General features: G+C 43.6%; 1 protein-coding gene across 5 annotated transcripts in view; it reads left to right on the plus strand.

The window, feature by feature from the left end:
- The window catches only part of GRHL2 (grainyhead like transcription factor 2), a 185,177-nt gene that overhangs the window by 157,695 nt on the left and 11,277 nt on the right, over nt 1–16,205 (plus strand). For 4 of the 5 annotated variants that reach the window (XM_074386986.1, XM_003940680.4, XM_074386987.1 and 1 more), the window contains exons 13-14: nt 1,678–1,772; nt 6,621–6,706. In XM_074386986.1, the coding sequence (XP_074243087.1) occupies nt 1,678–1,772; nt 6,621–6,706 (181 nt within the window). The remainder of the gene's footprint in view (nt 1–1,677; nt 1,773–6,620; nt 6,707–16,205) is intronic. The other variant, XM_010351422.3, reaches the window with a different exon arrangement.

The raw sequence follows: 16,205 nt of genomic DNA on the forward strand, positions 1-16,205 counted from the left end.
ATCTGTCTGCCTCCATCTCCCACGGTGCTGGAATTACAAGTGTGACCAACCAGGCCTGACCATACCATGTGCTCTTTTTATCACTAAATCCCACTATTAGCTTCACTTGAGAATTGATATGTAACGTCATAATAATAATAACGCTGATGGAGAGTTGAAGGTTTTCATGATCTTGAAAGCTTGGGACTGATAATACTGTCAATCTCCCATGCAGGGAGCTTTACCAACATTAGTCCTTTCAGCTGGACCAAAAGTGGTTGTTTGGAATATCCACTCTCTGATGGTAAATGGATACTCTCACCTTTTTCACACTGTCTGCCTTGTTTACTGTTCTCAAGCTCTCTCTTCCTCTAGTCTCTCCAACTTGTCATTGTCATCATCATCTTCATCTAACACTTGAAGAGTGCTTACTATGTATTAACACTTGAGTGCTTTACACATGGGGATTTGTTTAATTTTCTTTGCAGCCTCCTTTGAAAGATAAGGAGACTGAGACCCAAGAAAGTTGAGGAACAGATCCAGGCTCCTATGGCAAATTGTAAGGCAGGGATTTAAACACAGTAATCTGGTCCCAGAGTTCCTGTCTTAACAGTTCTGCCAAACTGCCTGTCTGGCATTGTTTCACGTGCCTGGTCCCAGGGGCTTGGGCCTTAATCCTAAATGTTGAAATCTCAAAAGATCAAAAGCCCTGAAGTCTAAAATCCCTCATGTCATATTTTTGGGATTTCAACATTCAAAATCATGGAATCTGGGATTGTGTCTTGGGATAGTGATCAGCACTGGGTCCCAGGAATCTTTAGACAGGCTAAATATTTCTAAAAACCTGCATCTGCTCCATTGAAGGTTTGAATCTTACTATTTTAAGATTCCATTTGGTGGCATTTTCTCAGTATCAGTGACTTCTATCCTCTCGATTTCTGTTTCTCAATCAATCAATCAATCAATCAATCAATATTCCTCTCCTTGCGTAGGGTGCCCAGAATGGTCAGGGACTGTGGGAGGAAATGGAGACCCATCAGAACTGATTGAGCTGGGTACATGCAGGGCCTCAGCACCGCAGGCTTCTGGGAAGGGAGACTGCAAACCTCCCCTGAGAAGGAGCGAAGGCCTGCGCAGCGGAGGTCTGAGTGTCTAAGGAACTTCCACCACCACAGTCCGTTTGCTGCTGCCAAATGGAGAGGCAGAGCATCAGGAAGGCAGGACAGCCGCATCACAGAACCCACGGCAGGCTCACAGCATTTCCAGAGGTCACTGCTGTGCCCCAGGGGGCTGACAAAAGGGATAGGCCACCCAGGCCTCAGCTGGTTGGGAGGAGCTGATGTGACTTGGACACCACACCGACACCAGGGATTTCCTTCCCCATAGGCTTGATCCTGAGCAGAAAGAAGGGATAGGTGTTGGATGGAGTGGGTAAGACCCTGAAGTCTCACCTTAGTGGATCCATATTCCACAGTGGGAAGCACGTGTTGGGTCCATGCCCTGAAGCTAGCGCTGTGTGCTTCTTCGGACAGGGATTGCTTGGGACCTGCAAGGGGAAGAAGGAGGTTGGTGAGTGGATCCAGTTACAGAGCATAGGGATGGTATAAGCCAAGGAAAAGACAGAAACTGACACGCATGTGAATGTGTGTTTTGACACCTTGCTGGTTTTACTTAAGGATTTCTGCTTATCTTTTCTAGCAGCAGTGTTCTTGTTAAACGGATGTTCAGGCCCATGGAAGAGGAGTTTGGTCCAGTGCCTTCTAAGCAGATGAAAGAAGAAGGGACGAAGCGAGGTATCTTTCCTGCTGGGGCATGCCCTCCCGGAAGGGGTGCGGGGTATTTCTCCCGGAAAGAGCTTGCGGCCCTCTTGCCCAGGCCTCTGTGGCTCTGTGCCAGCCTGGTGACTCTCTTCACACGGGAAGACTGTAGTCTTCTCCTGTGCTTTAAACACTGACATGTTAAACACCTTAAGTAAATATTTGTTATTCTTTGGTTCCTTTGCCTTGGGAGAACATAATGAATAAACAGACTCATCCTGCAGTGAGGTACAAGGTTAAGAATGAAACTCTTGGGGTGTGTGTGTTTGTGTGTGTGTGTGTGTGTGTGTGTGTGTGTGTGTAACAGTCACACTTCATAAGAAGCAGAGATTGAGCCTCATTCAATACATGCAAATGATTCATTTCACACAAATAAATGAGCGTTAGGTTTCTGTGGCATCACCACTGACTCATTTTCTCTCAGTCAAAGGTCTTACTCTGCTTCACCAAGAGGGTAAGAAACCAAGCCTGGCTGTGTTCAGGTCTTGCTCAGCATGTCACTGTTGTGCACGATTCCTTGCCTTCCCCTGGAGTAAGAGGAAAGAGTGTGGGTGCACATTCACCCCAGTATTCTGCTGCAGCCAACACTGAGGATTCTAGAAACCCAAGACCTAGCTAGTACTAGACTTTTTTGAGACAGGATCTTACCTCGTCACCTGGGCTATAGTGCAGTGGCATGATCACAGCTCGCTGCAGCCTTGACCTGCTGGCTTTCGGCTATCCTCCCACCGCATCCTCCTGAGCATCTGGAACTACAGGCATGTACCACTATGTCTGGCTAATTTAGTTTTTCGTAGAAACAAGGTGTCAATATGTTAGGCTGGTCTCAATCAACCTCCTGAGCTCAAGCTATCCTCCTGCCTCAGCCTCCCAGCAGTATGGACGTTGAGTGAGTCAGTTCACCATGTTAAATATGCCTGCCATCTGCATAGACTTGAGTGCTTTGTTATTGAGAAAGTTGATTTTATTTTTCCTGTGTGTTGTGATGGGATTTGCACTGTGGTCAGTTCTCTGTACCCTGCCACAGCTACCTACCGTTGTGTGACCTTGGAGAGGTTCCTCACCCTCCTGCTCCACGGAGTCCTCATCTGTAAAGAGGAGATCGCAGGAGTGCCACCTCACAGATCTTCGTGAGGACTGAGGAGTTCATACCTGGGAGACATTTCAGGCTTGGCACCACACACACAGGCAGCACTCTGTGTTCACGGTTGTAACTGTTCGTTTTATTATTAGTAACTAGTGAAGTGATATTATCATAACTGTAGGTAAGTGATTACTGCTTCAGAATGGAAACAGCATAAATGCTACATTAGAAACATTTAAATCTTTACAAAGCTTTCTTTAAAAAAATTTTTTTTTGAGGCAGAGTCTCATTGTCTCCCAGACTGGAGTGCAGTGGTATGATTTCAGCTCACTGCAGCCTCCACCTGACAGGCTCAGGCAATCCTCCCACCTCAGCCTCCTGAGTAGCTGGGGCCACAGGTGCACACTACCGTGCCTGGCTAATTTTTTGGTAAAATAGGGTTTTGCCATGTTGCCCAGGCTGGTCTTGATCTGCCTGCCTTCCAAAGTACTGAGATTACAAGTGTGAGCTACCATGCCCCGCCAAACCTTTAAAAGAATTTCTGACTTCACAAACTCACCATCAAATATTGCAGTACATTTGAACTTCATTCTCGGATGGCTTTTCTATAGAGTCAGGGCAGTGACATGGAAATCAGGAATCGGAGAATCGCACAGGTAAAACTAATTATAGCTAGCCTTCACATAGAGTGCCTGAGGCTAACCCAAAGACTGTTATTCAGATTATTTTGAGATTGTGAAACCAGCACCAAACTTGCCACTAGAAATTGTATTGGGCTGTGGCCTTTGAAACATCTGAATCATAGACACTTGAGGGCGCTGTAACCTTTCAGCAATGAAGGACTCTCCCCAGGTGTGACTTTTCTTGAGAAAAGGTCAGTGGAGTTACCGGAGGACCCCTTGCTTGGAGCATCCACTGAGCCGGTCTTTGACAAGTAGGAGAATCAGGCTCAGTGACTTTGTCTATTGTTCATTTGTTAGAAGTTCTCCAAAAGGAGAGAATGAGCATAATTATCACTAATGCCATGAGTGCTGGTTTTTGCCTTTGTGGCCATTTGTCAAGGTAGCCGGGTGGGAGTCCCTTGTGGGCTGCCATGTGGCTACCTGCCTTTGGCTGCGCAATGCCTGTGACGCGTATGGTTGTTCTTGCAACTATCAGCAGAGTGATTATTACAGAGTAATGAAAGCTGACTCCCTGCGAAAGCTGTGCGGGTAAGCTGTGAGCCCAGCACGCCCCACGATTTGCTGTCAACAGGCCCAGAAGGGGAATGGTGGAGCTGCCCTGCCTGGTGCCTTTCCCAGGCCCATCAACATGGCACGGTGCTCCCTTCACGCTTTCCAGCCACACCTGAAGCAAAAGTAGCAGCCGTATCATTTCGAAGACCATGATTTCAAAAGAAGAGATTCGTAAATCCAGTGGAAACAGTATTCGTAAGAGAATATGGTTTGTGGGGTGGGGCGCTGTGGCTCATGCCTGTAATCCCAGCACTTTGGGAAGCCCAGGCAGGTGGATCACTTGACGCCAGGAGTTCTAGACCAGCCTGGCCAACATAGTGAAACCCCCTCTCTACTAAAAATACAAAAAATTAGTCGTATGTGGTGGCACACACCTGTAATTCCAGCTATTCAGGAGGCTGAGGCATGAGATTCATTTGAACCCAGGAAACTGAGGTTGTAGTGAGCCAATATCATGCTGCTGCTCTCCAGCCTGGGTGAAAGCAAGACTCTGTCTCAAAATAAAATAATGTAATTTAGGGGTCAGCCTGCTGGAAATTACTTTTCGTTTCCTATTTGGGGCTGCAGAGAGAAGTTATAGACTGTTCATCTGCAGCAGTAACCAATGGCTTTTTTCCTTGACTTGAATTTTCCTTATCTGGATGTAACTGAGGTCCTGTATTCTAATTATTTTTCCTTGTACTGCTAACACTGAGTCCTCTTGTAATAGCCATTAGGTCATTAGATTATTTTAGCCGAAATGAAGGCTACAAAATATTCCTTCCAAAGAACTAAATTTGGAAATCTTTGGAGGCACATTCTATTTATTTAATTGGTACTTTATTTTTATATTTGGTAAAGAGAAGAGAATCAGCAATACTTGTTCTTTATTTTTTTTCTTTCTCCCCACCCTCCCCCCCCGCCCCCCCCCCACACACTAATTGAACATCCACAACCTGCAGAAAATAAATGCAGGCAGAAGCCACGTGTACCCGTGTAGACTTGGCCTTTGTGAAGCAACCAGCTTTAATGAAGTCCTCTGGGACTGGGAGGAGAGGGAGAAGGGGTGGGAGTTTGGATGAGAGCTGATTGCATTTTCTAGCTTCAACTTCGTTGGTATCTGAGTGTCGCTGGTACCCAGAGTTGGCAGGGTTTTTTGACCCGTGCATTTTCCCTAGATGGGCACGGGGCTTCAGCTTTAACCCTCTTCATTCCCTTTGAAGGAAGAATCAGAAGCCATCTCCCTGGGAAGAGGGAAACTGCTCAGTGGGGATGAGGGTAGCCTCTGAATGACAGTTCCAAGTTTATTCTGGGAGCTCAGCCGCAGAATACAACTGCTGTAAGGATGGGGACAGGTGAAGGGCAAGGCTGGCAGAAGGAACATCTGCCAGCAGCTGTCACATCTGTGGGACCCAGGGGGAGTGTCTCAGCCTCTCTGAACTTGAGTGTGTACATCTTTAAAGATAGCTGAGACCTCCCTACCATTTCTTATACTCTCTACATTCTCAAATTCAGAATGTTATTTTGCAGAGAAAGAAATAGGAAAGCTCTACTCCACCTCACCGAGGGCACTAGAGCTGTGACAGCTGCTCCCCCATTGATTGAGGACGGGTACTTGCTATAAGCAGGCCCTGGGCTAAGCAAGCCACATGGCTTTTATTTCATTTAACCCTCACAGTAGCCCTGCAAGGCAGATATTATTATCTCTGCTTCACAGAGACCAAGACTTGGAGACTTTAAATGACCAGGGCCCATAGCAGGGATTGCACTCTGGGGTCAAAGCCAGCCCTGTGGGACTCCAGATCCTAAGTCTCTTCCTTCCCTGGTCTCAGACAGTGTCCGTCTCCCTCCCTGGCCTGTGCACATGCTGGTTACCTGCCTGGAGTTTGCTCTCCCTCTCCTCTCTTTCTCCCCACTGCTCCCACCTCGTCACTTGCCTGCATTGATGCACACACAATTCACAACTTGGATCTCTCTTTCAAAGGACCCTTCCAGGAGCTTTCCCTCAACCCCTACAGGTCAAGGCCAGGCCCCTATGTCATTTCCTTCATAACCTGTGTCTAGTCTGCTTATGTGAGGCATGCCTGCTTCTCTAAAGGGACTGCAAACTCCTTAAGGACAGGGGCTATGACTGCTACAACCCCAGCTCCTAGCATGCACAGCCTCTGGGCCCAGGTGGACATTCAGTAATATTTGTCAAAGGAACAGATAACGTAGAAGAAAGAGGCTGTAGAAGGAGATGTCATGTACCCATCTGGAGAAATTCCAATGGGAACACTGATGTCAAAGCATCTTACAGCCGGGTTGTTGGTTTATCTCATTGAATCAATCCTTAATAGTCCCTAGCCACAGGTTGTTTATGGAGATGTCTCAGTCACCCTTGTTGAATGTCGTCTGGGCCAGGGGTCTGAGGCTTTGAAGGAGGTGCCAGCCTGCAACACCTATGTGACAGGAAACAGTCCCCTGGGGCAGCGGTGGAATTGTGTGGGCCCTTGGTCACGTGGCTCTCCTGCCTTTCTCTTCCAGTGCTCTTGTACGTGAGGAAAGAGACTGACGATGTTTTCGATGCGTTGATGTTGAAGTCTCCCACGGTGAAGGGCCTGATGGAAGCGGTAAGCCATGTGCCCCTTGCAGCCTCCAGGAAACCTGCTCTGTTCTCTCCCTTCTGGAATCTGTGTACTAACATGCAGCCACCGAGGTGGTTTCAGAATAAGCTTTACGCAGAACAATGAAAACCTGAGATTTGTGGAGGCATTGATCTCTGTACTGTCAAGGCTTATTAGCATCTTAAGGAGAAGGAAACTGAAAAACTGCTAATTCTCTGTCAGTTTAAGGCTAATCAGAGTTAGATGCTGTGGAGAAGGGTAAAACTGAGTTCTCACATGTCTCCTGGTATGAAACCAAATTAGACATGATTAACTCTCAAATATATACAAAACAAAAGCAATTAACAAGTGTCCAGAATAAAAATACAATTTCTTGGTTAAGAAAAAAAATTAACGCAGAATTATAGTGATTTGCAGTAAGAGTCTTCCCTTCCTATCCCTGATTCTTGTCTCGTATTACCCACCTTGGGCTTGCAAAAAGTTGTTTTACATTTTATTTATATGTTATTCACCTGAATATAACTGTAATAGAACTCCGAATATAATCTCTAACTCCCCCTACTCCCAACCCCTTCCTCCTCCACTGCCCTGTACAACTATATTGTCGAAGATTTGTTTTTTTATAGTGATAGAGACAACATGACTGCCAGGAACACAGTTTAAAATTGTTGGTTGGTTTGGAAAACCGCTGCATTGGAACAGTGTCTTGGGTTATGAAGCCGAATGTTAAACTATATAGGATAGTTCCGATAAGTGGAATCATACAATTTCTTTCATCTGGGATACTCTTTTTGAGCCTCCTTTGTGTTGTAGTATAAATCAGGACTTCACTCTTTTTTTTTTATTAAATAATATTTCCCTGTATAAATATACCACATTTTGTATTTCCGTTCATCAGTTCATGGACATGGAATTTTTCTACCTTTTGGCTATTGTGAATACTGCTACTATGCACATTCATGGACAAGTTTTGTTTGAACACTTGTTTCCATTTCTTTTGGGTATGTTCCAAGGCATGGAATTGCTCAGCCAGACTCAAAAAGCCACATGTGGTATGATTCAGTTTATAGGACATATTCAGAATAAGCAAATCCATAGAAACGAAAGGCAGGTTAGTGGTTGCCAGGGGTTGGGGGAAGGAGGTGGAGCGACCGCTTAATCGGTTTTCTTTGGGAGGGATGAAAATATTTTGGAATTAGATAGAGGTGATGGTTGTACAATATTGTGTATTGTGAATCTACTAAATAGCACTGAATTATATACTTTAAAATGGTTAAAATGGTGAATTGTGATCTATCTATTTATCTATCTATCTGGTATTCATTTTTAAAATGAATTAACCAGAAAATTTTAAAAACCATGTTGGAATGTTACCAAAGTCACTGTGCCACCCTTTGATCTGTTGTTAACGAGTCCCCAGGCAATTCCAAGTGGAGCATCAAGGACCTCCATCCAAGAAACACTGATGGAGGGCTAGGTCATCTTTTTTGTTCTACAGGATTTTTCCATAGGATAGAGTTTGTCATTACTGAATCTGCCTCACATTAAGGAAAAACAAAAACAGAAATCAATGCAACAAAAATCTGACCTGCATCCCTTCAAATGAACCAGGATTTCAAAAATGAATCTAAAATTGCTAGAAGATAGAATAAAAAGCTGGAAAAGCTCATAAAATATTCAGACCTCTCTGGACAACTTTTGGGTAATTTCATACTCCAGTCTGGCCTTTAAGACCATATTACCAAGACTGACTTAACTGCGACAGTGGTGTTTAAAAACCACAAAAGCAGTTGTTTAAATGCATATTCTCTGACTTCAACTCTGGAGATTCAGATACTTCTGCAAGGTAGATCAAGGAAAGGAGGAAGTGGGGATTGGGAACCTGTATTTTTAATGAGCTCCTAAAAATATTCCGAGATGAGCTAGGTGTGAGAACCTCTGATCTAGACTGTTTCTGAATTGATTCCTTACACTCCTCCGAGCCTTCCTTTTGCCTTGATGTCTTTTTACCTTCCACGGCATCTCACCGGTTCTGTAAGTGTTCTGTAGATGGAATTGCACTGGACCACAGTGGAACTCAATGTAACCTTCACTCCCATCTAAAAAGCAGCTCGGCAACCCCTGCCTACTGTCCCCGCCACAGCAGCATCCGGCTATTAATCGCTTTTAGCAGGTGCTCATTCCAACTGCCTTGCTTTGGTTAGCTGAAGGTACAGGGTGAGGGGTTGGGATGTATCCTTTGACCCTGTAAGCCACAGAGAGGTCAGGTTCCCTAGGCTGACTCTGGTCAGATTTCTTAGGGCAATTCTGATTTTAACTCCCCTTTATGTCTAAAAAGAAAAGGTTTCCTTGAAGCACCAACACAAGCTATGTCCTTGCTTCCTAAGTTATGCAAATGGGAAAGCAATGCAAGAGATGTTCCCCCAGGATCCTCAGGTGGGGCCGTCTGGAATGACAAAGCAGCCCCTGTAACTTGGGGGTAACCATGAAGAACAGCAGGCTCTGTTTAAGCGAGGGCATAAGCATGCCGTGAAATGAGGTGGTAGAATTTTGAAGAAAAGTGGCTCCTGCTCACTATAGTTGTACCCTAAATTTATGTGGGACCTGGGTGGGGAAAGAAAGTGTTCATTTCAGGGTTCCTTGGGTTCTCGTAGGACCAGGACCTTACTAGTACATGACACTTTACCATAGTGACACTTACCAGTGCACACTCATATATGGGTAATATGTACATGTATAATATAAATATATACAGTATGACGTATTGTATGTCTATATCGGTATATACAAATGTATATTGGTAATGTGTGTGTGTATAAAACAAAACAAATACACACATGTACTATACAGACAGTACAGCCTAGGGGTCAGCATATGGGCTTGGCCTCAGGAAACCTGTGTTCAGATTCTGACTGTTCCTCTTGCTAGCTGGACCTTTTTCTTAACCTCTTCACCGTTAAAATGGAAACAATAATACTGCCTGTCTCATGGGGTTGTTGTGAGGATTAAATGAGATAACAGATCTGAAACTCTGCCGGCCACGGCATATACCAAATCCACAGTCAATTAGCCTTTGTTACTAAACCATTGTTTGGGTAGAAATCCTCAGATTTTGGATTTCTCAAGTACTCCTTTTCTACAGTCCAAAAGGCATAATGTTATTTTTGCTCTTGATTCCCTCATGTAATACCCCACAAATGTGAAATTTCAGCGGAGGAACAGGGCTGTGGAAATGGGCAGATATCTGCATCTGAAACTCCAAAGTCATGTGGGGAGGTCCTCTCTCCTGAGTCCAGAAGCAGAAAGCTGCTCCCAAGAAATTATCTTTATGCCCCACAGTCCAAAGTCCCACATTAAACAAAATCTCAAGACAAGAAGGCAACGTGACGCCGGCCTCCATGTTTTGTTTTGACTTTTAATTTCGAAATAACATCATTGTGGGGGGGCTTATACTGTTTAACAACTGAAAGTTATATAGACAGAAAAAAATGGTCAGTGAGTAGAAAAGGAAAAAATCTTAACTTTTAAGAAAACTCGTTTAATCGAGATATTATACTTGACCTCAGGCTATCACTTTGAACCCTGTCACTGGTTGAAAATGGCTTCCCCTAAACACAAACCTAGTCCCCTACTCATTACTGTGGACCTAGGGCATTGCTTATCTAACTGGGCCCAGCAGAATCACCTGGGGTACCTTTCAAAGATGCCATCCCATGGGCAGATCACTTGAGGTCAGGAGTTCAAGACCAGCCTGGTCAACATGGTGAAACCCCATCTCTATGAAAAAATTAGCTGGGTGTGCTGGCATGTGCTGTAGTCCCAGCTACTTAAGAGGCTGAGGCATGAGACTCACTTGAACCCAGGAGACGGAGGTTGCAGTGAGCCAAGATAATGCCACTGCACTCCAGACTGGGTGACAGAATGAGACTCCATCACAAAAAATAAAAAAAAACAAAGATGCCATTTCAGAACCCCACCCATGATCTTCAGAATCAGATTTTATAGGAGTAGGCCCAGGAATCACACTGGTAACAGGCTTCCTGGTTGAATTTAAGCACACTAACGTGAGAGCCACTGGCTGGTGTGTACCTTGGCTGGAAATTGGTATTAGAGTCTGATTCTCCCCTTAGGTCCTACATGCATTATTCATTTAGAATGGTATAAGTCACCTTATGACACTGTTTTGGTTCCATATCTCTGCAAAGGTAGTTTTAAACCAAGCCATGGCCCTACAGACTATTTCTTAATTCCATCCCAGTGGATTTTTGGGATTCGCCTGGGTCTAGGCTATCACCTTCATGAAGGGCTTGGGAAGACCAAATGCTCTCTGTTGAGAAAGGAACTCATAGTTTTCCAAGGCCAGCAGAATTCACAACTCCTAATGTAAAAGTGTGACTGTGTGAATCTTGCAATTGTTTTGGAAATAGAAACAACTGCTTCCTATCAATATTTACATTGTTTTGCTCCCTGCCTGAACTAGTTATTGAAAGGTTGATTGTGCCTCAACTTCCTTATCCATAAAGTGAAGTCATCAAGAGCATTGAATGAGTTTAACACAAACATTCAGTAGATATTAGCTGAGCAGAGGATGGTAACGCTGTTGATGATGCAGCTGTTTCCACATCGGGGATATTTGGATTGCTTTCCCCTGGAGAACCTGCTTTTATTGCTCTGATCCTCAGCCAGGCATTATTCAGATGTAGAAGAAAATCTGGACTGGAGGATGAAGAGCTTAAAAAAAGCTTTCATTTTTTTTTTCTTTTTAAAAAAGTAATTCTTAGCAATTGGTGGTGAAATGTGAATTCATCATCTTGATAGAACAGTGTTGCCACCCTTCCTTCCGAGGAGCTTAGGGTTGAGTCAGAAGGTGTCACATCAGGCAGATTTGTGGGACAGTTTGGGGATGGTGACAGTATTCCTACAGCCTACACAGGTTTCCTGGAGTCTGTAATTTAAGCCGCTTGATAGGATGGAGTTCTGTTATTTAAAAATGGGGCTGTTCTTACACTCAGCAGACATTATATTCTTCCTTGAGATAATATTTTTGAGTTTGCCTTCATTAAAAAAGTCTCCATGTGAGAGTGACGTCAGGAAACTGCCATAAGGGCAAGTGCAGCAGCATGAGAGGAGAGAGTGGGCTGGGAAACTTGCCTGACCTGTTTCAGATCATGACTGTGTAGTCTTGTGTGTGTCCATTTTTGAATGTTTGGTTTCCTTCTTTGCAACTTATGAAAAATGCCTACCATGAAGAATAGTTTTGTTTGTACTATCCTTGAACTCTTACTGCTTTGGAAAGAACTCTTTGACCACAACAAAGAGGAATGAAATTATGGTTTAATCTATGCCAAGCAGAGTCACTTTTCTAGATGATTCTTCTTATTCAGTAATCCTAAACCTCCCAGACCTTCATTTCACCTGCCAGAAAATCATTATCCATACATATCTGTATATCCAGATAGAACAAGAAAAAAAGTTCTTTATCAGCCAGATGTTGCTAAATATTCCCATACTTGGTATCATTTGGAGAATACAGACTATTTTTCTTTTCATTTGCATATTTAGTATTATGTCAATCAAGCCATCCACATAACTTTGATGATTCAATTTGGCTTCTTTGTTGTTATAATTTTGTTATAAATTGTTATAAGGGTTTTAAGTGCCTTAAAGACAAAGAATTTGTCTTAAAGACAAAAAATTTGGTGGTGGCGATGGTGGTAGTAAGATGAGTTTCCAGTTCTTTCTGCATTTCTAGTGATTTTTACCTAGTCATCTTGCAAATAAAGCATCTCTGGCCACTGTACCTTCTGGCTAACCCCGAAGGCCAACAGGGTCACTCACACCTCAGGGCCTTTGTCCCTGCTGTTCTGTCTGCCCGGAATGTCCTTCCTCCATATGGACAAAGCTCACTTCCTGCAGGCCACTGCTCACACGTTGCTTTATCAGATGGGCCTTCCCAGCCCACCTACGTAAATAGCATCTTTACCACTCTCTGTCATTCAGCGCACTTATCAACACGTGACATAGTTATATTTGTTCCATGTTTATTCTTTTTCTCTTCCCCAGTTGAATGTCAAGTTCACGAGATCAGGGGCTGTGTTTCTTTTCTGTGGTGTATTCCCAGAGCCTTCAGCATAAGTATTTGTTGACTGAATTGGGCATCCACTGTATGTATAACCTCAGACTGAGTGCTATGGGTGGCGTGATCTTCACATGCACTGCTTCATCTCATTCTTAAATATCCCCATTAACATGGCAGGCAAATAGCATCATCACTACAGATGTGGAAACTGAGGCCCAGAGGGTGTGATTTCCAAAGGGTTGATAGTGCTGCAAAGTGATGGAGCCAACTTAAGACCTCAAGCAGTTTAAGTTCAATTAGGGAGACATTTACAGCTGAAAAGTTATTACAAGGATAAACATACCCAATCACAGCTCACCCCAACTAAAGGAAAAGAGATTAGGCAATACTAAGCCATCAGGCAAGAAGGGCAAGAAGCAGCAGGGGTGGTGGTGGCCCCATGCAGTCAGACAGCTGCACTAGGCAAGTTACTCAACCTCTCTACTCCCCAGTGTCATTCCTTCTGAAATGAGATTGATAATATGTGATAGTATTATGAGGATAATAAAATGGGATATAGGATTGGTGTGAAGATAAATCGGTATATATACACGGTACTTAAAGTAGCACACAGAAATTATAAATGTATATATACCGTGTGTGTGTCCGTGTGTGTGTTTGTCAGTGTATTTTATGTGTCTAACAGACACACATGGGCACACACATGGACACACACATATATACGTGTGTATATATATACACATATGTACATAGATACACATATATACACTCATATATATATAGCCTATGCTTTTTATACACACACACACACACACACACACAGACAATGACTGCGAGTGCTATGAGGCGAGGAGACAGATTGAGTTTCCTCTAAGGCAAAGAGGCTAGTGAAAGGGATATTCTCTCTCAGTGAAGTTAACCGATGTCTATAAAGAAAAAGGTCACTCATGGCCTTAGTAGCACCCACGTTTTGTCCAAATGTGTCATTCATGTGTGAAGGCGATTCATGAATCCTACCTGGTTCTCCTGATAGGTCAAACACAGCCACACAGGAAGCATTTACAAGCAAGAGTCCACTGCTTTTTTGAGGTGTACCTTAAGTGCCCACAGTGAATGAACAGCATGTAACTCTACATAAAAATAATGGAAAGTAATGACTTACAGGCAGGCAGTTCTGTTGTCTGCCTCTAGAGAAGGCTGACTGAATCCTGCATTGGTCACTAACTTCTGCCTATCACATACATGAGGTTTCTGGGCAAAGAGAACTTTCCACAAAAAAAGTATAAAAATTACACATCATCAGACAACCAATAACACATTGATGAAATATCTCCAAGACCTAGAATCTTCCTGGGTGTCAAAGAAATCCGTGGAGTCTTTACAATAATGATAATGCACTTTTAAAATTATAAAAATGCATGCTCAGTTCAGACAACTTGGAAAAACACAAAAAACCCCAAGCACTCTGAATCACTCTTTTCCCACAGAGCGATCACGTGGCACACATTTTCCATTCATAGAAGGAAGGATGGTTGTGTGGGTGATCTCATCCAGCCCCTGGGCAGAAGGAATTTTCTGTCACCTCTGACAGCCAGCCAGCTTCCTCTGCATGATATCCTGCCCCGTCTCACTTTCCAGGGTTCTGAATTTGGCAAAGTGCATCTCCCTGACATGCATGGAGGCAGAGAACACTGTCCCAGTGTGGCACATTTGTAAGCTGCCTTTGATGCCAGGAGTTGCACTGAGAGCAGGACTTTGCCCTCCTGGAGGCAGAGTTTTCCCCTTGGCCAGTTGCTTCTTGATACTGGATGGGGTCTGTGAGTCTTGCCCCCAAACCATCTCAACATATGCCCATTTTCTCTAGCAGTTCAGAATCAAAAGCCATCAGCCACGTGTTCCCTTTCAAATTCTGTCTCTGCCACTTAACTAGCTGAGAGATCCTGGGTGAGTTACTTAATGACTGGAAGCCTCAGTTCTCTAGTCTGAGAAACAGAGCTTACAAAAGCACTTATTTCATTGTCATGATGTGAGGACTCAGCATCATAATAGATGCAAAGCTCCACAAACCTGTGTGCTGGGGACCCAGAAAGCATTCAATAAATGCTAGCTATGGATGGTGCCGCTGCTACCCTAGATCTTCTGCCCCTTACTCAATACTGACTTGCATCAGCCGATTTGTGAGCCAAGGTGTCTCCTTTCATGCTTTGGGGAGCTGGGAATCAAACCCTCAAAAAGAAAACCCAAGTATCAGATTCACTTTTCTTTCGGAACAGGGAGAACTCACAGATATAAGCTGGTTGGTGTTGAGTGGAAAAAACTCCCTATTTTTCATTTTATTTTAAAAAGAAGTTCCAAGTAACACTAACCAAAGTTCAAAAAAACTTGTGAAGAGCAAGGAGGTCAGAATGGTTGTTAGGTACAAATAACATAGTCTATGGGAATTCCAAGTAGGCAACAAGCTCTTATATACAGCAAAAAATTTTTAGCAGGGTGCTTGCTTTTTTGTGCCATGGATACCTTTGGCAGTCTGGTGAAATATACAGACCCTTTTCAGAAAAATGTTTTTAGATGTATGAAATAAAATACATATGATTACAAAGGAAACCAATTATACTGATATGCAGTCATCGAAATAATAAAAAAGCATGCTTGAGATATAGAAATATATGTGTTCCTTATTCATGCATTAAATATCATGATCTATGAGTGAGACTAATAACTACTGTAATTTCAAGGTATGAATGAATGTAATCAGTATTTTGGAACATCTGCAGGACTCTAATATGACATGAAATATCTGGTTTCCATTGATAAAAAAGACACAGGTACTGCTATTACTGTATGTTCATACTTGAAGAAAATGCTACATTCCAGTCTGAACTTAGTGAAAATAAGGATGAACGTTTTCCCCGTCCAAGTTCGTATATATACTCTTTGTACACCTGTAGACCCCAGGTTCAGATCAACCATGCTGAGGAAATGACAGCTCTAGAAATGATGTGGAAGCAGGTTGCCCTTCAAGGATTTTTTCTAGTCACCATCTCTGTTAACTGTCATTCTAGAACCCAACGGAATGGGGAAGGTAATGAGCTCACTCCTGAGAGTGGGCTACATCTGGGTCCCTCTTCCTTCATCCCTTCAGCAAAGCTTCACTCAGAGCCCTCTGGGAGCAGAACCAGCTCCCCTTGGCGATTCCCTTTTAATTCGCATGTGCAAGTATGGGCACCAGGAGACATGACAAACAGTGCAGATGCCAGGCATGGGAGAAAGATAGAAAGCATAAATCCTCCCAAAGGGAGTTTTCAGGGAGAAGTGATGAAAGCTCTGTCAACCGTACATATTGAGTGTCTCATCAGGTTTGGAAACAGCATTAACAGCATTAAGATGTTCAAGGACACTTTCTAGTGTTCCTTTAGGCAGATATAT

The sequence above is a fragment of the Saimiri boliviensis genome, chromosome 15 (genome assembly GCF_048565385.1).
Source record: "Saimiri boliviensis isolate mSaiBol1 chromosome 15, mSaiBol1.pri, whole genome shotgun sequence".
Classification (NCBI taxonomy): Eukaryota; Metazoa; Chordata; class Mammalia; order Primates; family Cebidae; genus Saimiri; species Saimiri boliviensis.